Source organism: Ochlerotatus camptorhynchus, unplaced genomic scaffold (assembly GCF_037179485.1).
Source record: "Ochlerotatus camptorhynchus isolate MF236.1 unplaced genomic scaffold, CSIRO-AGI_Acam_v1.1 ptg000361l, whole genome shotgun sequence".
Classification (NCBI taxonomy): domain Eukaryota; kingdom Metazoa; phylum Arthropoda; class Insecta; order Diptera; family Culicidae; genus Ochlerotatus; species Ochlerotatus camptorhynchus.
The window spans coordinates 6,042,271-6,064,548 of record NW_027040849.1 but is presented as its reverse complement, the minus strand read 5'-3'; the positions used below and the strand labels follow the sequence as shown (position 1 = coordinate 6,064,548).

At 38.5% G+C, this 22,278-nt stretch overlaps 1 protein-coding gene across 1 annotated transcript in view; it reads left to right on the top strand.

Moving 5' to 3' along the window:
* The first annotated feature begins 3,588 nt into the window (after positions 1 to 3,588).
* The window catches only part of MCU (mitochondrial calcium uniporter), a 421,200-nt gene continuing 402,510 nt past the window's right edge, over positions 3,589 to 22,278 (top strand). Inside the window, exon 1 of the mRNA XM_065231864.1 lies at positions 3,589 to 4,921. Within this exon, the coding sequence (XP_065087936.1) occupies positions 4,712 to 4,921 (210 nt within the window). The 5' untranslated portion in view covers positions 3,589 to 4,711. The remainder of the gene's footprint in view (positions 4,922 to 22,278) is intronic.

Here is a 22,278-nt window from a genome sequence, read left to right as displayed (position 1 = left end):
TTGCTTGGACGGCATTTTGACAACTGAAGAGTGAATTTCAAAATCAAAATAGGAGCAACATTCTACACACACACACCTTCAAAATGAGGGGTGTTCAGGTTTTTTAAATGCAAAATTGAAAGAAATACGTCAAGTTGATATTGACCAAATTTTGACCGTATCACCCTTTACATGTCAACCTTGCCGGTTTGCGTTGGAAAGATCACCAGACACCCTGTCTGAAGTCGTTCACCTTGGCCCCCTAGCGCTAGGCAACATCTGTCGGGCACCCTGCCTCGGATACATCATACTGAATTTCATCAGACACCCTGTCTGTGATCATCGACCTAGGCCCCCCAGCACTAGGCAACATCCACCGGGCATCCTGCCTCGGATACATCATACAGGAATTCCACCAGACACCCTGTCTGTGATCATCCGCCTAGGCCCCCTAGCATTAGGTAACATCCTGCCTCGATACCGTCATACAGGCCTCTCGCACTGGGCAATTAAAACACCATCACACGTCGTCCACATCACGTCACTTTTCATATTTCCTGCTACTTGACCGCTACGATTTAACTTTTTTTTAAGATTCGCACAGTAAACAAAAACCCAAATAACTGCTTTTACTCCTGCTCTTGAACTCCTTCGCATCACCAGAATGAGGAAAATATTCCGGAATACAAGGTTATTTATTTCACAGCAACAAAATATGCGGCTCTTCTACATGTCTATATGTTTTATTATTATCCACATCCTTCATGACAGTCACAAAACGAATCCTGTGCAACATAACCAACATTCTATATGAATGAGTGATTTTTTTCATTGTGGTATCGGTCTTCTTGTTTTCAATAAAAAAAAATCGTCAGCCATCTTGCTGTATTTCTACCGCCGGGGGCTTGGGCTTCACCCCCGCTGATTTTTCTCTGAATCTCGTTTTCGCTGAAATTTAATTAGCAAATAAATTAGTTCATATTATTTACCTCAAGTACTGACTCGTCACTCCAATCTCGTCGCCAGGTGTAATAGTCTGATTAAAACAGGCGGTTTCCTTCACATCAAACAATCTTTATTCCCCGCAAGGCACGATCATCTCACACTCTGTCTCTCATGTGTCTGTCCTTTTTCTCCTTCGTTCCCTTCTCTCGTTCGCTCTCTGTCATTACTGATTCAATGTTAATCTACTATCCAAGGTATGTGGATAATGATAGAACAGTAGAACCATAGAGGTAACTCACGGTAAGGACAGTAGAACCATAGAGGTAACTAACGATTTTAAATTGGCTCACCACTTTAGTAGCCTATTGGTCCCAAGCAAACGATTAACGTACCCTATTCTAGTTGAAATTCTATTACTACACTATGTTTGTTTTGATTCGCTATGAAAGTTTGACAGATAACATCAGGGGTGTGTGGATTCATGCAGAACATGCAGGGGTGAGTGAAATAGCTTGGGACTGCTTGGGACCGTTGTTCTGGTACTGAGTGAGCCAAAAATAATAATGATTTTCTTCGGGACCCAGTGGTCTTAGAGTTACCTCTATGGTACTACCCCGGCGGCGTACAACTAGAATTTCGACTAGAATGGGGAACGTTAATCGATATACTTGGGACCTATCTAGTTAAGTAGTGAGCCGATGAGTTTCATTATTGTCGCTTCGCAATTCATATTTGTGAACGATGATAGTGAAACATGCATGATGGGTAGACTGATGTAAAATTTGACTTTTTCGCTCCACAGTGCTTAAATAGTTTCAAATCGGGTCCTGATTAGCCTCCCAAAGTTACAACTCATTTGGTTAGAAACAGACTTCGCACAAGCCATTTGAAGTTTACATGTAAATTACTATGGGAAATCTCAACTTTTTGTTCATTTCCTTCTAGTCTTTTTCCATATTGAGCTGCGAAACAGTTCGATAGCCATTTTTATAGAAAATTTTCTCAGCTACAACTCTGCTTAAGATTGTTTCTATGTAAAACGAGACAGGAAAAAGTTATTAATTATTTAAGAGATTGGTAAACTTATGACATGAACAAGCAGCTGCTCTGTAGGCAACACTGTATTTTGCAGTGTGACATAGTAGCCATGATTTTTGTGTCCTATTCAACGCCCCAGAAACACCAATGTTGCCTGATGAGCAGTTGATTGAGCAAGATCATAAGGCATCAGCGCATTGAACCATTGATAACTTTCAATCCTTGCATTTAATCAAAAAGTAGACTTCAGCAAAGTTGTATCTGGAAAAATTACCTATAAATACAGTTGAAAGCTTTTGAAAAATACCGATATGGTGAATTATTAGATATACATGAACAAAAATATTGGTTTTACCATAGTATTTCCCATACAAACTTCAAATGGTTTGTGCCATCTCAGTTTCTCACCAAATGGGTTCAAATTTTGAGAGGTTAGTCAGGATCCGATTTGAAATCGTTTATGTATTGTGGAGCGAAAATTTCAAATTTAGCATCACTCTAATGATGGGGTAGATCAGCGATTAGGAGTTGGCTTATCAAGGTGAGGGTTTGGGTCAACTATTTTACGTCTCAGATATCGATTTTCGAATTGAATCATTTGAATGGCGCTCTTCCCTGCTAGTATTTTTAAGATTTATTGCAAGCTTATTTCACACAAGTTCTTCCCGTTTAGAGGGAACTTAATTGTGTGTGTAGGTATTGGCGTTGACGAGAGCTCTGTAACTCTTTACTCCTATGGAGAAATCTCATATGTTACTGTCAGTCTATGTGTGAAACATGGTGGACTTTTTCTTATTCTCTCACTCCAACGCAAAACCCCATAAGGAACTGTCAAACTCGCTGTCAAAATGTGTGTGAAGAAACGTCACTTCGGGACTGGTGTCGTGGCAAATTATGAGTACGTACACTGGTACAAATGTGGACATACAAAATTACTGTTATTGTTAATTTGCATATTATCATCGATAATTAACTGCTTATGTATATTATTTAATCTAACTTATATTTTTCATTTTTAATCTGTTCTTATACAGTGTGTACATGCATTTATAAATTCCCATATCACAACTTTGGACGCTCTTGAAATGAGCGCATGGATTTTAGGTGGGCGGATAGTGCACATCTAAATAACCAGTGAATAACCAGCACTAAATTTACCATGACAGCATTGTTAACTGTAACGATCATTCAGTAAAATTTACAATCCAGGACAGAGAATTTTGACTGCTCACAAGGGAAGAAAATTTACTGAACGGATTGTAAACACAAATTTACCGAATGTTCTGCTGTTCCATAATCGGGAAAAAAAAATTAAGTATACTTTTTAAAAAATGTTAGTGTGACCCTCAATAACGTAGTAAATAATTATTATTCCTAGTAAATATTATTCTGTAAACTTTAAATATATACAACCCTATTGGAGCCCATCTCGCTGCTCTTGCGTAACTCCATGGAAACCGTAACGCATTTTGAGCGATGTAAGCTACGCGCTCAGTTAAAACAAAAACACCTCACGCACACATCCGCAGCGCGGCCTGCATGGCAGATGTCAAACAAACCATCGCATCAAAACCTCGACCATAACATCAGCTGACAAACAAAAAATCGGTTCTACTGTTGTGTGCTGGTGGTGAGCTCATCTCCCGTACCGTAGCAGCGTGTTTTTCTTGTTTCGCGAGTAGCTAGTGTAGGTGTAGGTTAGTGGTCGTGTGCCTCAGCTAGTCTAGTCGTTTGTGCTAGTACAAAATCCGGGAGAAGAGCAAAACAAAACCCTCGTTGCGTTTCCTGCGGGAGAATCCGAATCAGCGTGCCGTGCCGTGTCGTCGTCGGTCGTCCTTTTAGCTGCTACTGCATCCGCGCTCTCTGCTCACCGATTCAAAGACCACCTGAGAGTGTGTACAGCGTTGACCGTGTCCTGTGATCCAGAGGGATTCAGTCTTCTTTCGGAAACGGGACTCGCGTGAGCTATCATCAGGTGCTCCTCCGTCGTTCGTCGTACAAGTTCAAGAGTGGAAGTGGAAGTGGTGGGTCACGATTGTTGCCGTTGTGCTGCCGTGTGTGTCGAATTCCTGTAAAAGGGAAGAGAGCAGTCTGCTGACAGGTTCTAGCGGTTTGTGCGGTTGATTGCCCGGCTGAGCGGAAGAACGAAGAAGCATTCGAGCAGCGGTGTGACAACTGGCAAAGGCAAAAGACCTTCGATCCCCCAAAACGTGCAGAAAGGTGTGACAAGTGCTTCTTCTTTACTAGCCCTGGGTAGCAGTGATCGGCAGCAGCAGCAGCAGAAGTTGGAAGAAGTAGGCTTTTAATAGCTGAAAGATTTCGCGTGGCCCAAATTGGAGATCCGGATTCTGAGAGGTTTTTTTTGTGAGTGAAAAGTGCTGGTCCGTTGAAGAAAGTGTGTGGTGGCTCGTGCAGATCGTGATTGTGGAGAAATTGTTCTAATTAGAATCCAAGGAGAAGGTAAAGTTTGTGTCTCCCGGAATCAATCCTCCTACGAGTGTGTTTTGGGTGATTTTGTGTGTTCCGAGAGCAAGAGAGAGCCACATAAATCGAAGGGAAAAAGCGCTCATCTCCCGCAGTAGAGTTTTATTTTTGCGTGTCGGTGATCCAAAGCGAAGAAAAATCCTTTAAAAAAAAATCTTACGCCAGCTTTCCCAGCAGCAGTGGTGCAGTGTTCGAAGTGGTGGAAGGTTGTGATTTCGTTCCGGTGTTGTTTTGAATCGTGTTCCTGTTGGTGGTCTGTCCGAAGATGGCGCCGGGTGTCTGTGTCCGCAAGTGTCAAATGCTGCTAAAGCTGGACCTGTATCGTTGTGGATTAAACAAAACATTTGCTGCCAGTTTCCATCAACTGCTGCAGAAGCAGCAGCAGCAGCAATATCAACTTTACAACAATCATCAGCAGCACCGGCAGAATCGGCGGCATGAGCAGCCGACTGCATTCGGCATTGTAGTAGCCACGGTAAGTGCCAAAGCTCACCTGCTATTATCGCACGAAGACGAAGATAACACAAGTCTGGGAAATCTTGAATACCTAGAATTATTGTTGAATCCATCAGACAATGTACTTTTACGAAAATGTGAGAAACCAACAGCAAGATGTTATATTAACTGGCAAGACTAGCTTTGGACCCGTGCATAAAAATGTTCTACGGTTAACTGAATGGTAAAATGGGTTCGGTTATTTGGATTATTTTATTTGGGTAGGGGAAATGGCTCTAATGTTGGCCTATGGATCTAAGATTGGGCCCATCGCTAAAAATCTGTTATTTATCAATTTTATCTAGTTGAACGCGTCATTGGGACGGTACTAATGGTCTAATTTTTGGTCGCTATTGAACATTTAGTCGATTGCTGAATTTATGTATGGGCCCAAATTAGGGGCATTTAGCCCGACATTACATCCATTTCCCCTACATTGAAGTACGCCAGAGAACCTTCGCAAGAATTTTGAAACATTTCATAATACAACCAACTTTATCTTCCTCGTCAGCGGCGCCGGTGGTGTAGTGGTAAGGGTGATTGCCTCTCACCCAAAGAGCCTGGGTTCGATCCCAGTCGACGCCGCCAGGATTTTCTAAGGCATAAAATCTTTGATCACGCCTTCCTTCGAAAAAAATAAAGCCCTTGGTCCCCGGTCCCATGAGTTGATGGATCGATAGGTGGTAGGGTCCAGGAGTGGGAGCTGCTTCCCTGGCGTCTGTAGCATTGCTACTCAGTACGGAAAACAAGATCGACGGAAAACAAATCAAGGAAAAAAGTGTTCCTCGTTAGTTATCTTCCTCTTCGAACGAAACAATTCTAGAGTGGATTTATTTTTTTTCCTTTGGTTTGTTTTTTCCGTCGATCTTGTTTTCCGTGCTGAGCACCAATGCTACCGACGTGCCAGGAAGGCAGCTCCCACACCTGGACCCTACCTATCGACCCATGAACCGGGTTGTCATGAACCGGGGACCAACGGCTTTACTTCCCATCCGAAGGAAGGCGTGATCAGAGATGTTATGCCTCAGAACATCCCGGCGGCGCCGACTGGTATTGAACCCAGGCCTGCTGGGGTGAGAGGTAATCACGCTTACCACTACACCACCAGCGCCGTTTGGAGTGGATTTATCTTCAGTAAGAACATACATTCTAAGGCTTGAATCGTGTTTTTTTTTTAAGATTCTGGAATGTGGATTATTTCCAAAAAATTTAAACTTAGACTATATTTGGAAATCTTAGACCTAATAAAATCAAACTTGAAGAAATTTTCAAAATTCTGGAACGAAAATGAATATTCAATACTACGGCCAAAAAAAAAATTCCAAGATCCCAGATTTCAATAAATTAAAGGCCTTTCAAAATTATCAAAGCTTATAAACTTTAATGATTAGCGGCGCCGGTGGTGTAGTGGTAAGCGTGATAACCTCTCACCTCAGCAGGCCTGGGTTCAATCCCAGTCGGCGCCGCCGGGATGTTCTGAGGCATAACATCTCTGATCACGCCTTCCTTCGGAAGGGAAGTAAAGCCGTTGGTTCCGGTTCATGAGTTGAAGGGTCGATAAGTAGGATCCAGGATGATTGAATTTGATGAGAGGAGCTCAAGGAATCATTTCATGGGATTTCAAAGAAGAATTAAAAAAAAAGTGAATTCTGAGGATTCCTTCCAAACTAGTTCTTAGGAACTACAGATTCCAGGTGAAATGTAAGGATAATTATAATTCCAAGGTAATTCTGAGTAGAACTATAGCGAAATCCTGATCCTGAGTTGAAAATTTACAACATAATTATGTGGAGTATTCCAAGAGAATTCAAAGAGAGTTCTGACTAAAACTGCAAAGTAATTTAGAGGAGGAGAACTGAACGTGAATTCCAAGCAGAACTCCAAGGTACTTGTAAGGGGCTGTTCATTAACTACGTAGACAGTTTTTTTATTCTTGACCCCCCTTTCCCTGCGTAGACAATTGTTCATACAATTTTTTTTAATTAGTATGGGCCGTGGATAATTGCCAACCCCCTCCCCCCTAAACTGTCTACGAAATTTATGAACAGCTCCTAAGCAGCATTCCATGAGAAGAAGGACAAGGGAATTCTACAAAAAAAATCATAATTGTGAGGATGATTCGAACAGTACTAACTAATTTTACTCGTGACGGAATCAATTTTTGACATAAGTGATGAGACTTAAACAAACATGTCATGTAAAATGAAGTGCTTCGAGACTGGACAGTTCGTTACTTGACGAAACCTACGTTTGAATGAGCGGAATTTTGCGTCTTTTATTACTTAATTTTAGTCAAAACTAGCTGAGTGTGCCCGGCCTTCTTTGGGATTCAATATTAGCTTGAGTTTATGTGCCAATTAAAAAAAAGCATGCTATATTGTACGTAGCCCCCCTCTTATCTAAGGGGCTACCTCCTATGACCTCCACATGTCAAATTTGGTTCCATTTGCTTGATTAGTTCTCGAGTTATGCAGAAATTTCTGTTTCATTTGTATGGGAGCCCCCCTTTACAGAGGAGGAGGGGTCTCGAACCATCACCATAAGAACCTTTCCCTGCCCTAAAAACCCCTGCATACAAATTTTCACGCCGATCGGTTCAGTAGTTTCCGAGTCTATAAGGGCCAGACAGACACACAGACAGACAGACAGACAGAAATTCATGTATATACATATATAGAAGATCAACACCCGGATATGTCAGTTTCTGAGCACCTAAATGTACATGATTTTTCTAAGTGTGTACTCTTAGCTTAAGTAGCAGTATTTTAAGGAAGATTAAAGGAACGTTTCAATGAAATTTTCAACGAAGTTGTGAGCTAAATTTCAAAGGAATGTTTCTTCAAAAACCTGGAAATTTTCCGTTGCTGTCCTGGAAAAACCTGGAAAACTCAGGGAATTTTATTTGGCAAAATGAGTACACGGCCACTGAGAATAACCCAGAGAGTGACCTCAAAGTAAAACAAACCTTCAAATCAAAATTCTGGATTAAAAAAAAATCAATATCACGGGGTTCAAAATATCAAATGGCATGACAAAACTCGTTAAATAGTGTACCTAGCGAGTTTTTTTGGGGTGGCTGGTGGAAAGTTTGTGAATGGTCAAATGCCTGATGTAAGTCAAGCAGACCTTATATCACCTCTTGAAACATACCACAAATTTTCCACAATACATGGCGGCTTGCTTGCACCACTAGTTGTAATTGAAACTTTCAGCAGTCACGCGTCAAACGGGAGCAACACGGAAACAGCAGTCTGGTACGCTTTGGACGTTATCATACTTGCAGACCGGTTTGAATGTGTGAGTTAAAATTAGAAGAACATTTGTGATGTATGGGTGCCTAAAGTGTGCATTTCTCGCTGTGCACTTGGATATCTGATTACAGACAAAGAGAGTAATGGAGAAATAGAGCGCAAAAGCTCGCTCTCACTCTCTTGTCAGTTGTAAATCTCTCAATTACCGATGGTTGCGCCGGTGCGCCTTTCAAAACTTATGAGCTTCCCCTGGTTCATTCTGATAGTGTTGTTCTGATGAATAAAGAGTTGATTAATTCAAGTTTGCTGCCCTGGGGACTTCATGAATTTTCTCTAGGTTTTGACACTGTTTTGTATCAAAAAATGTTTTCGGAAGTGTTTGACGGATATTCTTCATTACACTTCATTCGAAAAAGTTAGCCTTGTGATAAAAACGAGAATTAGTTAAGTTTTGCAATTCCTCCTTCTTCGGTTAGCGCGAAAAGGGCCATACAAGTTTTGTTTACACAAGATGATAGACCCTTCAAATATTACGTTAGGTAGTTATTAATATAGTAATTGAGAATATGTCACTCGAATTCATGGAGCATTGAAAAATAAAACAAAAACTTATGTGTGGTGGTAAGCTATAACGAACAAAGTTTTGTGCACAGGTAAACAAATGAGGCACGCGACGCCTCTGGCTTCTAAATTTATTTACCTTTCCGTACGTACCATAAGATTTCATAAAGAGAAACAAATTGTTGAGATATTGTTAAAAGTCTAAGACTGCTTCTTGAATCCAAACTCGGCCTACGGATTCTAAATTCGGCCTAACGCATTAAAACGCATTCAAACGTCATTGAATTCCCTTCGGCCTATCGGATGAAGATAAAAATTGATTCGGTCGGAGCGCTTCTTTTGTTTTTGAGTAAAATGGGTGTAAACATTCATATCATTGATATCATTGATTTCGTTCGGTAGCTTTTGGACTAAAGCAGCGTACCAAACGCATAATTGACTTGTTAACTCTGAAACAATGAATTTATGCGATGTTTTCTGCTCGATAGGCCCAAAATGGACGATTAGGCCGAAGTAGTTCTCTACCCTATCCCAAATTTAGAAGAACGTTAAATATTCTGAATTTTCCATTTTTTTTATGATCTTGGACTTGAAAAAATTTGATGAACCCAGATGTTCTAGACTAGGAAAGATTTTCAATATTCTAAACCGCGGCACTGGTGGTGTAGTGGGAAGCGTTACTGCCTCTCATTCCAAAAGGCCAATCCCAGTTAGTGCCGTCGAGATTTTCTGAGGCATAATGTCTCTGATCACGCCTTCCTAAAGCCGTTGGTCCCCGGTCCATGAGTTTTTTAGGTTTTGAAAAATTTCTTAAAATACAATGAATCAAGATCCCGGATTTGAAAAACCAAAACGGGCACAGAAAAATTAAAACTGATCAGCTTGCAAAACCCAAACCAAAATTTGGGTTGTAGGACTTGACAATTTCCGGGTTTGCACAAATATTCAATATTCGTATTCTTTTAGATCTAAAAGGTGATTTCTCAAATAACTTAAAAACTACAAGGGACTGCCCTATGGGGATGTACGCAGAATTCAAATTTGAAATCTGTGCTAGGGAAAGTGCTTTTTGCAGGCAATCGATGATAATTTTAATTATCATAGCAACAGTTGCACATTCGTGCAATTTTCAAACGTGAAATTGTGAAAAATGAAAAGTCCTAAATGTAGCAGATGCGTAGAAATATTTCTGATCGATTGATAATAAAACTGATTGAAATTGGTCCAGGGACAGCTGAGTTATTAACGTTCTACATCTTTCATAATTTTGTTACATGTTCCATTTTCGGTTTTCACAAAGTTTACCCCCATCTAGAAATCACAGACGTAGTCCTACATCAAAAAATTACTTTAAAATCTAAATTCGATTATAGATTTTAGATACCGACCATTTTGCTCATAGATATTTATATCTATTTGATTATGAAATATGGGTCATTCCAGCTCAAGTGGGTACAAAATTTAAAAAAAAAGTTATGGTCGATGTCACCGATTTGAGCCAAACTTGGCCAAAACGCTTGTTTTGGCATTCTGAACCAACGCCTTTTTTTGATTTTGTTCTAAAGTGCCTAGATCCTTCTGGGCTGCAACCCTGGATTTCCGAGATTTTTTTAAAATATCAACTTTCAGAAGAGATTACTCCGCAACCAAATAAGCTATTCGTGATCTTAGAACGTTAATTTAAAGGTTTTTTATAACTATAATAAAAAAGCATTCCTTCTCGTGAGATGGTATCGAAAAAAAAAATTACCCAAATAAGGTCATCTACAACTGAAATTTTATATACCTGCTAATGTATCTGATTTCATTGTACTTCTGAAAACCACAACGTTTTGGCTGTATCCCATAGGAACGTATTTTTCACTGTTAGGACCACAATTAAATTATGGACTGAAGTAAATAAATGAGCTAGTTTTGATTGCACATAATGAGAATCCCGCCCAAAACATGGGAAATATAACATAAAAATATGATTGTGCCACCGGTGTGAAGGAATTCAAGGAAAAATAAATAAATATTAAATAGTTTTGATTTTTCACCATAAAAGCTCAAAGCTTTTTTTCACTCATCTGGTCATATCTCAAAAACTATTTGTCAAAATCATTTACCCTTGGAAACACATCTAGTAGGAGAGTTTTTCATAGTGTGGTGAAAATTTGAGTCCAAAATATTTGATTCTAAAATATTTGACTCAAATAGGTGACATCGACCACAGGTGGTGTACTCACTTGACCTGGAATGACCCATATATTAATTAATTTCGTCATATATGATGTGTTAATGTTTGCAGAGGCTGCGCGTGCCTCATTTGTTTATCTGTGCACCAAACTTTCTTCGTTAAGTTTACCACCACATAGGGTAAAAGACGGCTTCGGCAATACCTTATTCTATTATCGTCAGGGGGTAAACAACATCCTTGAGAGTTCAATAATTGTCATTCAATTTAATGTCATTGGCCAAATTTGAGTGCTTTAGGACTTTGTTTACTCCCCTGACGATAAATAGGTTAAGGTATTGCCGAAGGCGACATTTCCCTAGTAGTTTTTTGGTTTTTTTTATGCTCTATGAATTCGAGGGACATATTCTCAATTACTATATTAATCATTACCTACCATTTGAAGGGCCTATCATCTTGTGTAAACAAAACTTGTATGGTCCTTTTCGGACTAACCGAAGTAGTAGGAATTTCAAAACTTAACTAATTCTTGTTTTTATCACAAGACTAAAGGCTGGCGCACAATGTATAAGTTTCCGAGTTTTATGACAGATAATGCATGGGCTAACTGTCAAACAACCTGAAAACTTATCCATTGTGCGCCGGCCTTAACTGTTTCGACTGAAGCGTAATAAAGAATATCCGTCGAACACTTCCGAAAACATTTTTTGATACAACACGGTGTCAAAATCTAGGGAAAAATCATGAAGTCCCCTGGGTATCAAACTTGATTATTGAATTATTCAATCAACTCTTTATTCATCAGAACAACACTATCAGAATGAACCAGGTGAAGCTCATAAATTTTGACAGGCGCACCGGCGCAACCCAATGTGGTACAGAGAGAGGTGAAGCAGACAAGGTGAAGGTGACAAGAGAGTGAGAGCGAGCTTTTGCGCTCTCTTTCTCTATGACTCTCTTTGCCTGCAATCAGATATCCCAGTGCACAGCGAGAAATGCACGCTTTAGGCACCCATACATCACAAATGTTCTTCTAATTTAAACTCACACATTTGAACCGGTCTGCAAGTATCATACACGTCCAAAGCGTGCCAGACTGCTGTTTCCGTGTTGCTCCCGTTTGACGCGTGACTGCTGAAAGTTTCAATTACAACTAGTGGTGCAAACCGCCATAAATTGTGGGAAATTTGTGGTATGTTTCAAGAGGTGATAGAAAGTCTGCTTGGCTTACATCAGACATTTGACCATTCACAAACTTGCCACCCGCCACCCAAAAAAAGCTCGCTTTTAGGTGCAGTATTTAACGAGTTTTGTCATGCTTAGAAATCAATGCATTAGCGATTAGGGAGACCATCCGAACTGAATTTAATCCTTTTTGAAGCAAACCAAGGTCGAAGATTTAATTGAGCCACACTATAAAATAGTGTATTCATGGTCACTTGTAGAAAGAAGTACAGCTATAATGTGACCATGAAATCTATAAAAATCTAAACGCATTTTTTTATTATTCACACCTGTGTCATGCACAGGTTCCACATGTGGACGCTACGCCACTGAATGTTTGTAATATGTATTCCTCATATCAAATATCAAATTTTAAAGAATATTACGAATAACACTCCTTGCAGCATGATCTCAAAACCTTCCAGCTAATATGCTGGTTTATGAATCTATAAAATATGAATGGGTTTCTATATAGTAGATGTTCTAGTAGAGTTTCTATAGCTGTGGTTTGGGACTTTCTAGATGCACTTCCACAGTTATTGATTGAGAGCTTTCGATGCTTGTACCATTTTTGCATTAGTATAATTGTGTGGCAAGCAGCGTTGCCAGTATTCCAGATTTATCTGGATTTACCAGATTTTCGGTCATCCAGTCAGATAAACAGACAGATCACGTATATTTCCAGTTTTTTAAAATATGTTCCAGATTTTCAAACATATTGCTTTAAAAATATCATTGCAATTGATTTACACTCTAATAAAAAAAAAATAAAAAAAACTGCTTCTTTAATTATTAAAGGCCATCAACGTTACAACATCGTACATGGAATTATTACAACATGTTTGCATGTTAATGGGTTGCAGAATCATGAAAATGGAGCCATTTTCTAAAGATTGTTCACTGAAAAAAATCTTCAAGCTTTTAAAAAGATTGGGCCCAAATGTTTGTTTAATTGGAATTTTTATTTATTTTCTACATTTAAAAAACAAAACAAAATATCAATATGGAGGAAATTTTATATTTTTTTTTAATTTAAAGAAATCGAAAACTGTTCAGGATTGAAAACAATAAATTCAGCCTTGGAAAATTAACAAGGCTTTTGAATTTAGATAACCACCAGGATTTTGAAGTATGTTTGTGAGATTTTTGAGGATAATTCATAAGGAAAATTTTAAAGGCATCTGATAATTTTTAGCATTTTTTTAAAGTACATGTGAATACACTGGAGTCGCTTTTTACGCGGTTTTTTTTTACACGGTTTTTTTTTACGCGGTTTTTTTTTTACGCGGATTTCGGAATTTACGCGGTTTTTTTTACGCGGATTCCGGAATTTACGCGGTTTTTTTTACGCGGATTTTGGTTTTTTTTTTACGCGGATTTCAGAATTTACGCGGTATATCGCTTTTTACGCGATTTTTTCTTCCACGGTTTTTTTTTACTCGGTTTTTTTTACGCGGATTTCGGAATTTACGCGGTTTTTTTACGCGGATTCCGGAATTTACCCGGTTTTTTTTTACGCAGTTTTTTTTTACGCGGGACGTATCACCCGCGTAAAAAGCGACTCCAGTGTATTGAGTTACAATAGTCTGAATTTCTTTAGAATTCTGAATTGCCCTAGAAATTCAGAATTTTAAGGTCATGTTGAAAATAGTTTGCAGTGAAGTGTGAGGCAAATTCTTTGCGAAACCAAAGGAGAATTTCAAGTTAATTCTGAGTAGAGTTCCATCCATCTTTGTAAGCTTTGTGGTCGTGCGATGTCACCTGTCCTTCAGGCGTATTGTGTGTGCCACGAAGTGAGAGTTCGATTCCCGCTCCAGCCAGGGGAACTTTTCGCAACCTGAAAATTTCCCTACTGGTCTACTGGGTGTGGTGTGTTGTCAGTTTTCTAGTGTTAAGTTTTCAGTCTGTGCAACCTCTGGTCTAAGACAGTGTTAGTTGTCTTTTAAAAACTCTGATGACAATTGCATGGAGATTTTGTGAAGAATGGAAATAGAATTCGGAAGAGAAATCAAAGAAAATTCTTATGATAAAGCTTAAGGAGCATGTTGATACGAATCGTGAGAATAATTTCAATGGAATTCTGTTCAATGTTTCTATGGAGATTCATTTTTATAAAATTTTAAGAAATTTAATCGGAATTATGCCAAAAGAACATTTGGCAATTTCTGGGAGACTTCCAACGTCATTTTGGCAAAGGATATACTGAAAAGGATTTCAAAAACAATTCTGACCTTACCTACAAAGCAGCTTAAAGGGAATTATCGGATAAGTCTGATAGTAGTGTGACGGTCATTCTGAAGAGTGTGCCAAGGAAATTATTAAGAATGTTCTAATGGAATTTCATGGAGAAAGATGAAAACAAAATTATGCCAATTCTTGGAAATTATTGCTAGTTTGAGGGAGTTGTGGAATCGGAGAGTGATTTATAACAGATAACAAGAGAACTCTTCGAAAGTTATTGAAAACGTTTGGATATTATCAAGATTATTTTAGGGGAATCCAGAAAAGAAGTATGATTGAATTCTAGGATGATTCAAATGGAACTCTGAAAAAGGACGTAGATATCCTGTAAAGAGTCCAATGTAAATGCAGACTAACAAAAAGTTTCATGATCTGGGACCCAGGAAATATATAAATTCCGCTTTCAGACTTTGATTTTGGATAAACTGTGTGTGAATACCACGATGTTAGGCTTTGATTTTCACTTCATCCTGGTGAATTTTACTTTAAAATAAAATTGCCTACTGCCTACTATGATGTCAAGAATTACATTGTAAGTTAGATCAACCTCAGGGTAATATTAGAATTATTTAGCACTATTAAAATCTTGTCATTCTTGCATTTATCGCAAGGATCCGACTCTTTGTTCCTTAGCAACAAAAATAAGCTATGACACCGATAACACTAGTTTACAGCATTTTTGAACTCGGTAAGGTGATGATCATTTTCAATGCAAAATCCTACGCTGAATTCAATGCCGTGGTCAGAAAAAATTAAAGTAGAGCCATTTTTGAGATATACAAAAATTTTGATTTTTTGAATTTTAGACAAAAGTACGATTACTAAAATGTCAATATCTTTGGAACTAGTGCACCAATTTTAAATTTTTTTTATGAAAATGAAGCTAAATAAATTTGCTATCGTTCACTTGAATATTATGTCTTAAATAAAAATTTAATTTTGATGTCATTTAAAAATTTACAGCATTTTTTTTCTTTTTCCTGCGAATTTTCCATAAAAATCTTGTTTTAATCAACATTTTTAATGGGATAAAAAGATTCAAAAAATCATTCCATAATTTATTCTTAAAGTCTATTCAAAACCGGAGAAAATGAGCCTTTAATGGATGAAATCGGTTGGAAATTGTCGAAGTTATTTTTCACTATTTTTCACGGTGCATTTCACTAACACTACCAGCTGTCACGCAAAATTAAATGGGATATTTTCAGCAATATAATTTACGCTAGTGTTTGTGAGACCGCTCGGCGAGAACCTAACGCAACCAGCTGTTGTATTTCAGCAACATTTTTAAGTGTTTTACAAAAATGCTCATAACTTCGACAATTTCCAACCGATTTCATCCATTAGAGGCTCATTTTCTCCAGTTTTTAATGGACTTTAAGAATAAATTATGGAATGATTTTTTGAATCTTTTTATCCCATTAAAAATGTTGATTAAAACAAGATTTTTATGGAAAATTCGCAGGAAAAATAAAATAAAAAAAGCTGTAAATTTTTAAATGACTTCAAAATTAAATTTTTAATTAAGACATAATATGCTAGTGAACGATAGCAAATTTATTTAGCTTCATTTTCATAAAAAAAGATTTAAAATTGGTGCACTAGTTCCAAAGATATTGACATTTTAGTAATCATACTTTTGTCCAAAATTCAAAAAATCAAAATTTTTGTGTATCTCAAAAATGGCTCTACTTTAATTTTTTTCTGACCACGGCATTGAATTCAGCGTAGGATTTTGCATTAGAAACGTTGGTCAACCACTAAAGTTCACACTTTTTATGTTGTTTTGTAAACTAGTGTAATAACCATGCATCAGAACCCTAGTCTTAACCACTTCAAACTAGGGAACAACGAATAGAAGATTAGGAATCACATAGATGAAGACTAACTAACTCATTTTTTCCTTATTTCAAGATCATCCTCGGTCCAGGCAACCCGAGGACTTATCACTATCAACAAGGCATAAAAAGTAACAAGGACTAAGATGTGTTCCTTTGAGTACTGAAAAATCTGATCTACCTACGTTAGGGGCCAAAATAATAATTTACTTTGTAATAAAACCATAAAGTTATAATTTTTCAGTAAAGTTAGTACCAAAAATGTAGTTTCACTAAAATGGATTTGTACAAGTCGTATGACTTCCCGCATAAACGCGAACCATAGCTTGACCTTACCGAAAATGGTTAAAAATTGTTTATAATCCCTGCTAAACTTTAACTGAAATGGTTATTGAACTTTACATTAACGTTTGTGTGATAAAGCTTTAACCTTATGTATTATGGTTTTTTAGAAGTGAACCTTACAAATAATGGGTTGTTAAGAACCATTACCATTCAAAATTATTGTTTATTCCATATATTTTCAGAATGAAAACTATATTAGAACCTTATAATTATGGTTTGAGAATTTTAATGGAAATGGTTATGGTAGTCAGTAAGGTCCACGGATGGTTTTGTATTGTCGGTCAACTTTACGTGGAATATATCGCGAATTGGTAAGCATTAATTTACCATCCATGGACCTTACTGACTACCATAACCATTTTCATTAAAAATCTCAAACCATAAGTAAAAGGGTCTAATATAGTTTTCATTCCGAAAATATATGGAGAAAACAATAATTTTGAATGATAATGGTTCTTAACAATCCATTATTTGTAAGGTTCACTTCTAAAAAACCATAATACATAAGGTTAAAACTTTATCACACAAACGTTCATGTAAAGTTCCATAACCATTTCAGTTAAAGTTTAGCAGGGATTATAAACAATTTTTAACCATTTTCGGTAAGGTCACGCTATGGTTCGCGTTTATGCGGGAAGTCATACGGAGTTGTACAAATCCATTTTAGTAATACAGAAAATGTACTGGATGGTTACTATTAACTTCCAACCATGGCATTCCACGCATTACCACAACACGACACACCCGGCAAAAGTCAGCACCGTACCTGCGTTTGGTAGAAAGAGAGAGAGAATTTCCGAGAGTGAGAGCACGCGAGAACAGCTACCTATCGACGAGAGCTGCCAGGAAAACGCACACACCGAGCCCTCTAATAGCAATAGTAGTGGCTAGAATTTTTCGCGTTGCAGATACGCCGTGCTGTGCGCCTGTGACATGCCGGAACTGTTAACAATCACAAAAAAGAGCCGTTGTCGTCGTCTTCGTCGTCGGTCGTCGGTCGTCTTGATGTTTCCACCCGACCCATGAGAACCAAAGATGGGCGTCGTAATCGAAGTCGGTGATAACGATGTAATTTCTCTGGCTTGTGCCGTACACAGCAAGATTGTTACCATTTGTTCGCATTTAATGATGAGACGATGAGACGAGCCTTGTTTGGTACATCGGGTTGTCGCCGTGACGGTAATGACCAAACGAACCATATTATAGAATGCTTGGTTGCGTGGCTTATACTAATCAGATTAAGATACCAGGCTCCAGCGAAGTTTACATTAGCTCGGGTTGTGTCACTGATAAAGTTCTCATATCGGAGATTGGGTGTGACTCTTTCCCATAAGCGAGGTTTTTGACTTCTTGAAGTTTTACCCTTCTTACAAAGAAGGGTATAGATATCACTTGAAAAACCGACTATCGATCCGAGGCCCGGAGGGCCGAGTGTCATATACCATTCGACTCAGCTCGACGAGATCGGAACATGTCTGTGTGTGTGTGTATGTGTGTATGTGTGTGTGTATGTAACGAAATGAATGCGCTCACGTTTCTCAGCAACCGCTCAACCGATTTGGACAAACTCGGCGCCAAATGATAGGTCTTGGGGTCCCATTGAACGCTATTGAACGGTTTTGGAATCGGTGAACCGGTTCCGGAGATATGCGACACATCAAATTACTACAGAATTCAAAAATAAGATCAATGCAAGTCGTGTTAAGTGTTACAGACCACATTGGACACGCTTGGACATGTTCCGGGTACCCCGGGGAAGTTGGTTGAATATGAATTGAATTAAAACCCATTAAATCACATTAAAATACGATGATAAGGTGATTGGTAGCCTCACCAAATAGACTACACCCGGATATATTCCGGGTACCCCCAGGCAGTGGCGTAGCGTCACTGGATGACACGGGGGGGGGGGGGGGGGCTTGGTCACTGATAATGACAATAAAATAAATAAACTTGAATAAGTAAGAAGGGTCTGATCACACCATAGGTGGATAAATTCGGATTTTTTTTGTTTTGCTTTGCTAGAGTTGGACGGAGGGAAATTTTACAAAGTTGCCATTGACCGACGTCGTGGTCTTCGTCATTTCTGAGACGTGACGGTGGCGATGGGACGTCTATAAATAGCTGCGACCGGCTTTACTTACTTTTTCCGACGGCGCGAGCATTCAGCCTATCTTGTCTTTCGAATTCGTTCATTTTCAAATTCTGTTACCAGAACAAAATCGAGCTTATGATCTGGCCCTTTTTCATTTGTGATTTATACATAATTCAGTCGGACAGGCGGCACCTCGCAAAGCACGTGCTAATGAGATTTTATCGAGCAGTAATCATAATTAAAGAGAATGAAACAATAAAACTCTATACGGATGATAATACCAGCTCGGGAATGTCACCACGTGTTCGACATTTTCCGACACTGTGAAGGGGGACATTGCATTTCGGCAGTCTTTATCTCGGTACCCATAAAGCTGATTGGATTGTTTGCGCTTGGGTGCGCTGAAGGTGATGGTATTTTGCCTCGGTTTTGTTTTTAGTCTGACAATCAACACAGTAAGAGCAGTTTAAACCTAAGACAAGACAGTACATCTGGTTTTTGCTTTTTTTTCTTCTCCGCGCGTTCTTCATTCGCTTCTGTTGAACATTTCTAACAGTAATTTTGTACACATTTAAAACAAAAATACACAATCTTAAACTTGACAATCAACCAATTAGCAACTGGATCAAAAACTGGATCCAAATCTTTACCCCAGTTGTCTCCCACTAGGTTTTGATAAAAGTTTGATACTGTCGAACAGCTGTCCGAAAGGTTGGACGCAAACAAATGCCGTCAGTATTGTCGCACTTGTCAACCAAACCGACAACTCGGGAAGCAGCTTTAATTGATGGTGATATTTATCGCGGATGATTTTTCGGCGGTTTGGTTTTTGTATAGGCCTAAAATACTTGGCCATCTTGAAACCTATCATAATGATGCAGATTTCAAAATTTGGAACGCCGAGATGTGGGAGAGAAGTTTTGAAACGCTTTTATTTTGAATAAGCATTTCTAGAGGAACATTTTAAAAGGTCCCATCTGCTTTGATCGATTCTCTTCACCGGCTTTTGATAACAGAAAGTGGTGGAGACCGGGTCCGGCGTTGCGGGTTGTCGTCTCTTTCGTTTTATGTTATGTTCAACATATTGCTTTTTTTTAGTTCTATATTTGTTCCAAACTCGGTTCCAAATTCAAATCAATTTACAATCATGTTTTAATCAAGGTGCTCCAACTACGCACAGGGCTGGCAGCAGATCAGTTTTTAGCGGCTAGGTGTCACAATTTACCTAACCAGGTACCTAAATTTAGTCTCCAACAGGTAGATGCATGCTACGATGTGTGGTTTTAGGTAGCTTGCTAAAGAGTCTCGAGTATCCGTTTCCTTGATCTCTATTAAGCAATGTTGATGGATTATGTTTAAATATTTCTAAACTTTCAGCTACGTCTAGTTTCTAAGGTGAAGATACACTCCGCAGGATATTAATGTTTTCCTTAGTCAAATTGTGCCCCTTTGTAAAGATTTGTTCTGCAACCTTGGATTTAAATCCATAATGAAGTCCCTTATCCATCTCTTTGTTAGTCATCGCAGAGGTAGTGTTCCTTAAACCTTGTTTCCAACGTCCTTTTCGTCTGACCAATGTAGATTTTATTGCAATCTGGACAAGATATTGTGTAGACTCCGGCTTTCCCTAAGACATTTATTGAATCTTTTGTTGATCCTAACAGTGACTTCAGCTGATTCGTCCTGCTGCTAAATACTCAATCTAGGCCAAAATTTCTAAACTTTGAAATCAATGGCTTGGTAATGTTTTTGTCTAAATTCACCACTACCCGTTTTAAGCCCTCAGTTACTGGTGTAAGAGTTGTCAAAGTACGTCTAAAATGATCCCTTGTTCTTTTATCGATTACTGCTTGAATTGTTTTTTCTTGATACCCATTAAGTCTAGCGATTTAAAAAATGTGAGCTATTTCATTTGATTTGCCTGTATCGCTAAGAGGAAGACTTTGCATCCTGTGAACCATGTAGTGAAAAGCGGCCATTTTGTGTTGATGGGAATGGTTTGAAGTGCTTGGTATTACTCTCTTTGTGTTTTGTTGGTTTCCTAAAGATTGAACGAAGACGATGATGATGAGAAGATCTAAGAAGGGGAATTTGCCGTCTTTCTCTTCTTCGTAGGTAAATTTGATGTCTTTGTGAACGTTGGTTATGGCCTCCAAAGTTTTTGATAAATCTTCCCTTTTGACAATGCTAAAAATGTCATCCACGTACCTATACCAACACTTGGGCAACAAATTCCTATCCCCCAGAGTATTTTCTAGGTTAGCTATGAACAATTCACATAAAAATGGAGAAAGCGGATTGCCTTTAGTTTGTTTATAAAAATTTGCTCTAAAAATGAAATACGTGTATCTGTCAAAAGATAAGCAATTATAACGGAAAGGGATATGCGTATCGTAGGTTGAGAATCGAAATTCTTTACGAACATTACAAATGACTCGATGTTCTATTCGATTGATAATAATGGCCATTCAAAATAAGCTATTTTAGTAGTACGGACGAAAAACTTAAGCTATAATTATATCTATAATTTTAATTAAATATATCATATTGCGTAGGATAGCATTTGATGGTCTCTACTCACTGTGAATGGTTTAAGGAAATCCTGGATGAAGCCCTGCCAATTTTGAATCGGTACGTTGCTTTTTATCCGGTATAGCGCCAGTGGACGGTTCTGGAAACTTTCGACAAAAATTTGTTTACAATGTTTTTCTCTTGAAATTCTTGAATTACCTACCTCGCGATGGGAAAAAAAGAGTGAGTTTAAATGATCTTTATTTCAGTTCAACTTGGATGATTACCATATACATTTTTCTAAGTGATTTAATTGCTTTCTTCATCTTTAGTTATGGGCAAAATTCAAAATTTGTTTTACAGAATTAGTCCTAGACTTAGTGCACGGTCGACCACCTTGGTGGGATTGGTTCGTTTTGTTTTTAGAATTTGTAGAGAAACTACTTAACACTACTATTTACAGCTTAAAACTAACCTACTCTACTATATACACTTAACCTACTATGTACAAATTGCTTATTAAAGCATGTTCAGAAAGATTGCATTTTTGGATAAATTTGGTTGTCATATCCTCAATTTTGGAATCTACTTTGGGAATGTCTGCCTCTTGATGGAGGTCTGCTATTCTTGTGTCGAATGGACGATCTAGGATCATCCTCAACACTCTATTCTGTGCAACCTGGATTTTGTTCCTGTGGGTCTGAGCGTACGATTCCCAGACCGGGGCGGCATAGAAGATCGCGGGGGCCATGATCTGTTTGTAGACAGCCAGTTTGTTTTGCCTTGAGAGGCGGGATCTGCGGCAAATGAGCGGATACAAACACCTAACCAAGGCGGAGCACTTAACTAGGGTTTTCTCTATGTGCGAGCGGAACAGGAGCTTCTCATCGAACAACATCCCGAGATAAGTAACATCAGCGGACCACTCGACCCATGTACCATCGATTATTACGGTACAGGAGGGAGACGGTTTAAGTTTTGGCGATTGTCTGTGAAGGAACATGATCACTTGGGTTTCCGAGACGTTGATTTTGATTTTCCACGTGGTGGTATAATCAGTAAAGGTGTCAAGTCATCGTTGGAGCTTGTTCGTAA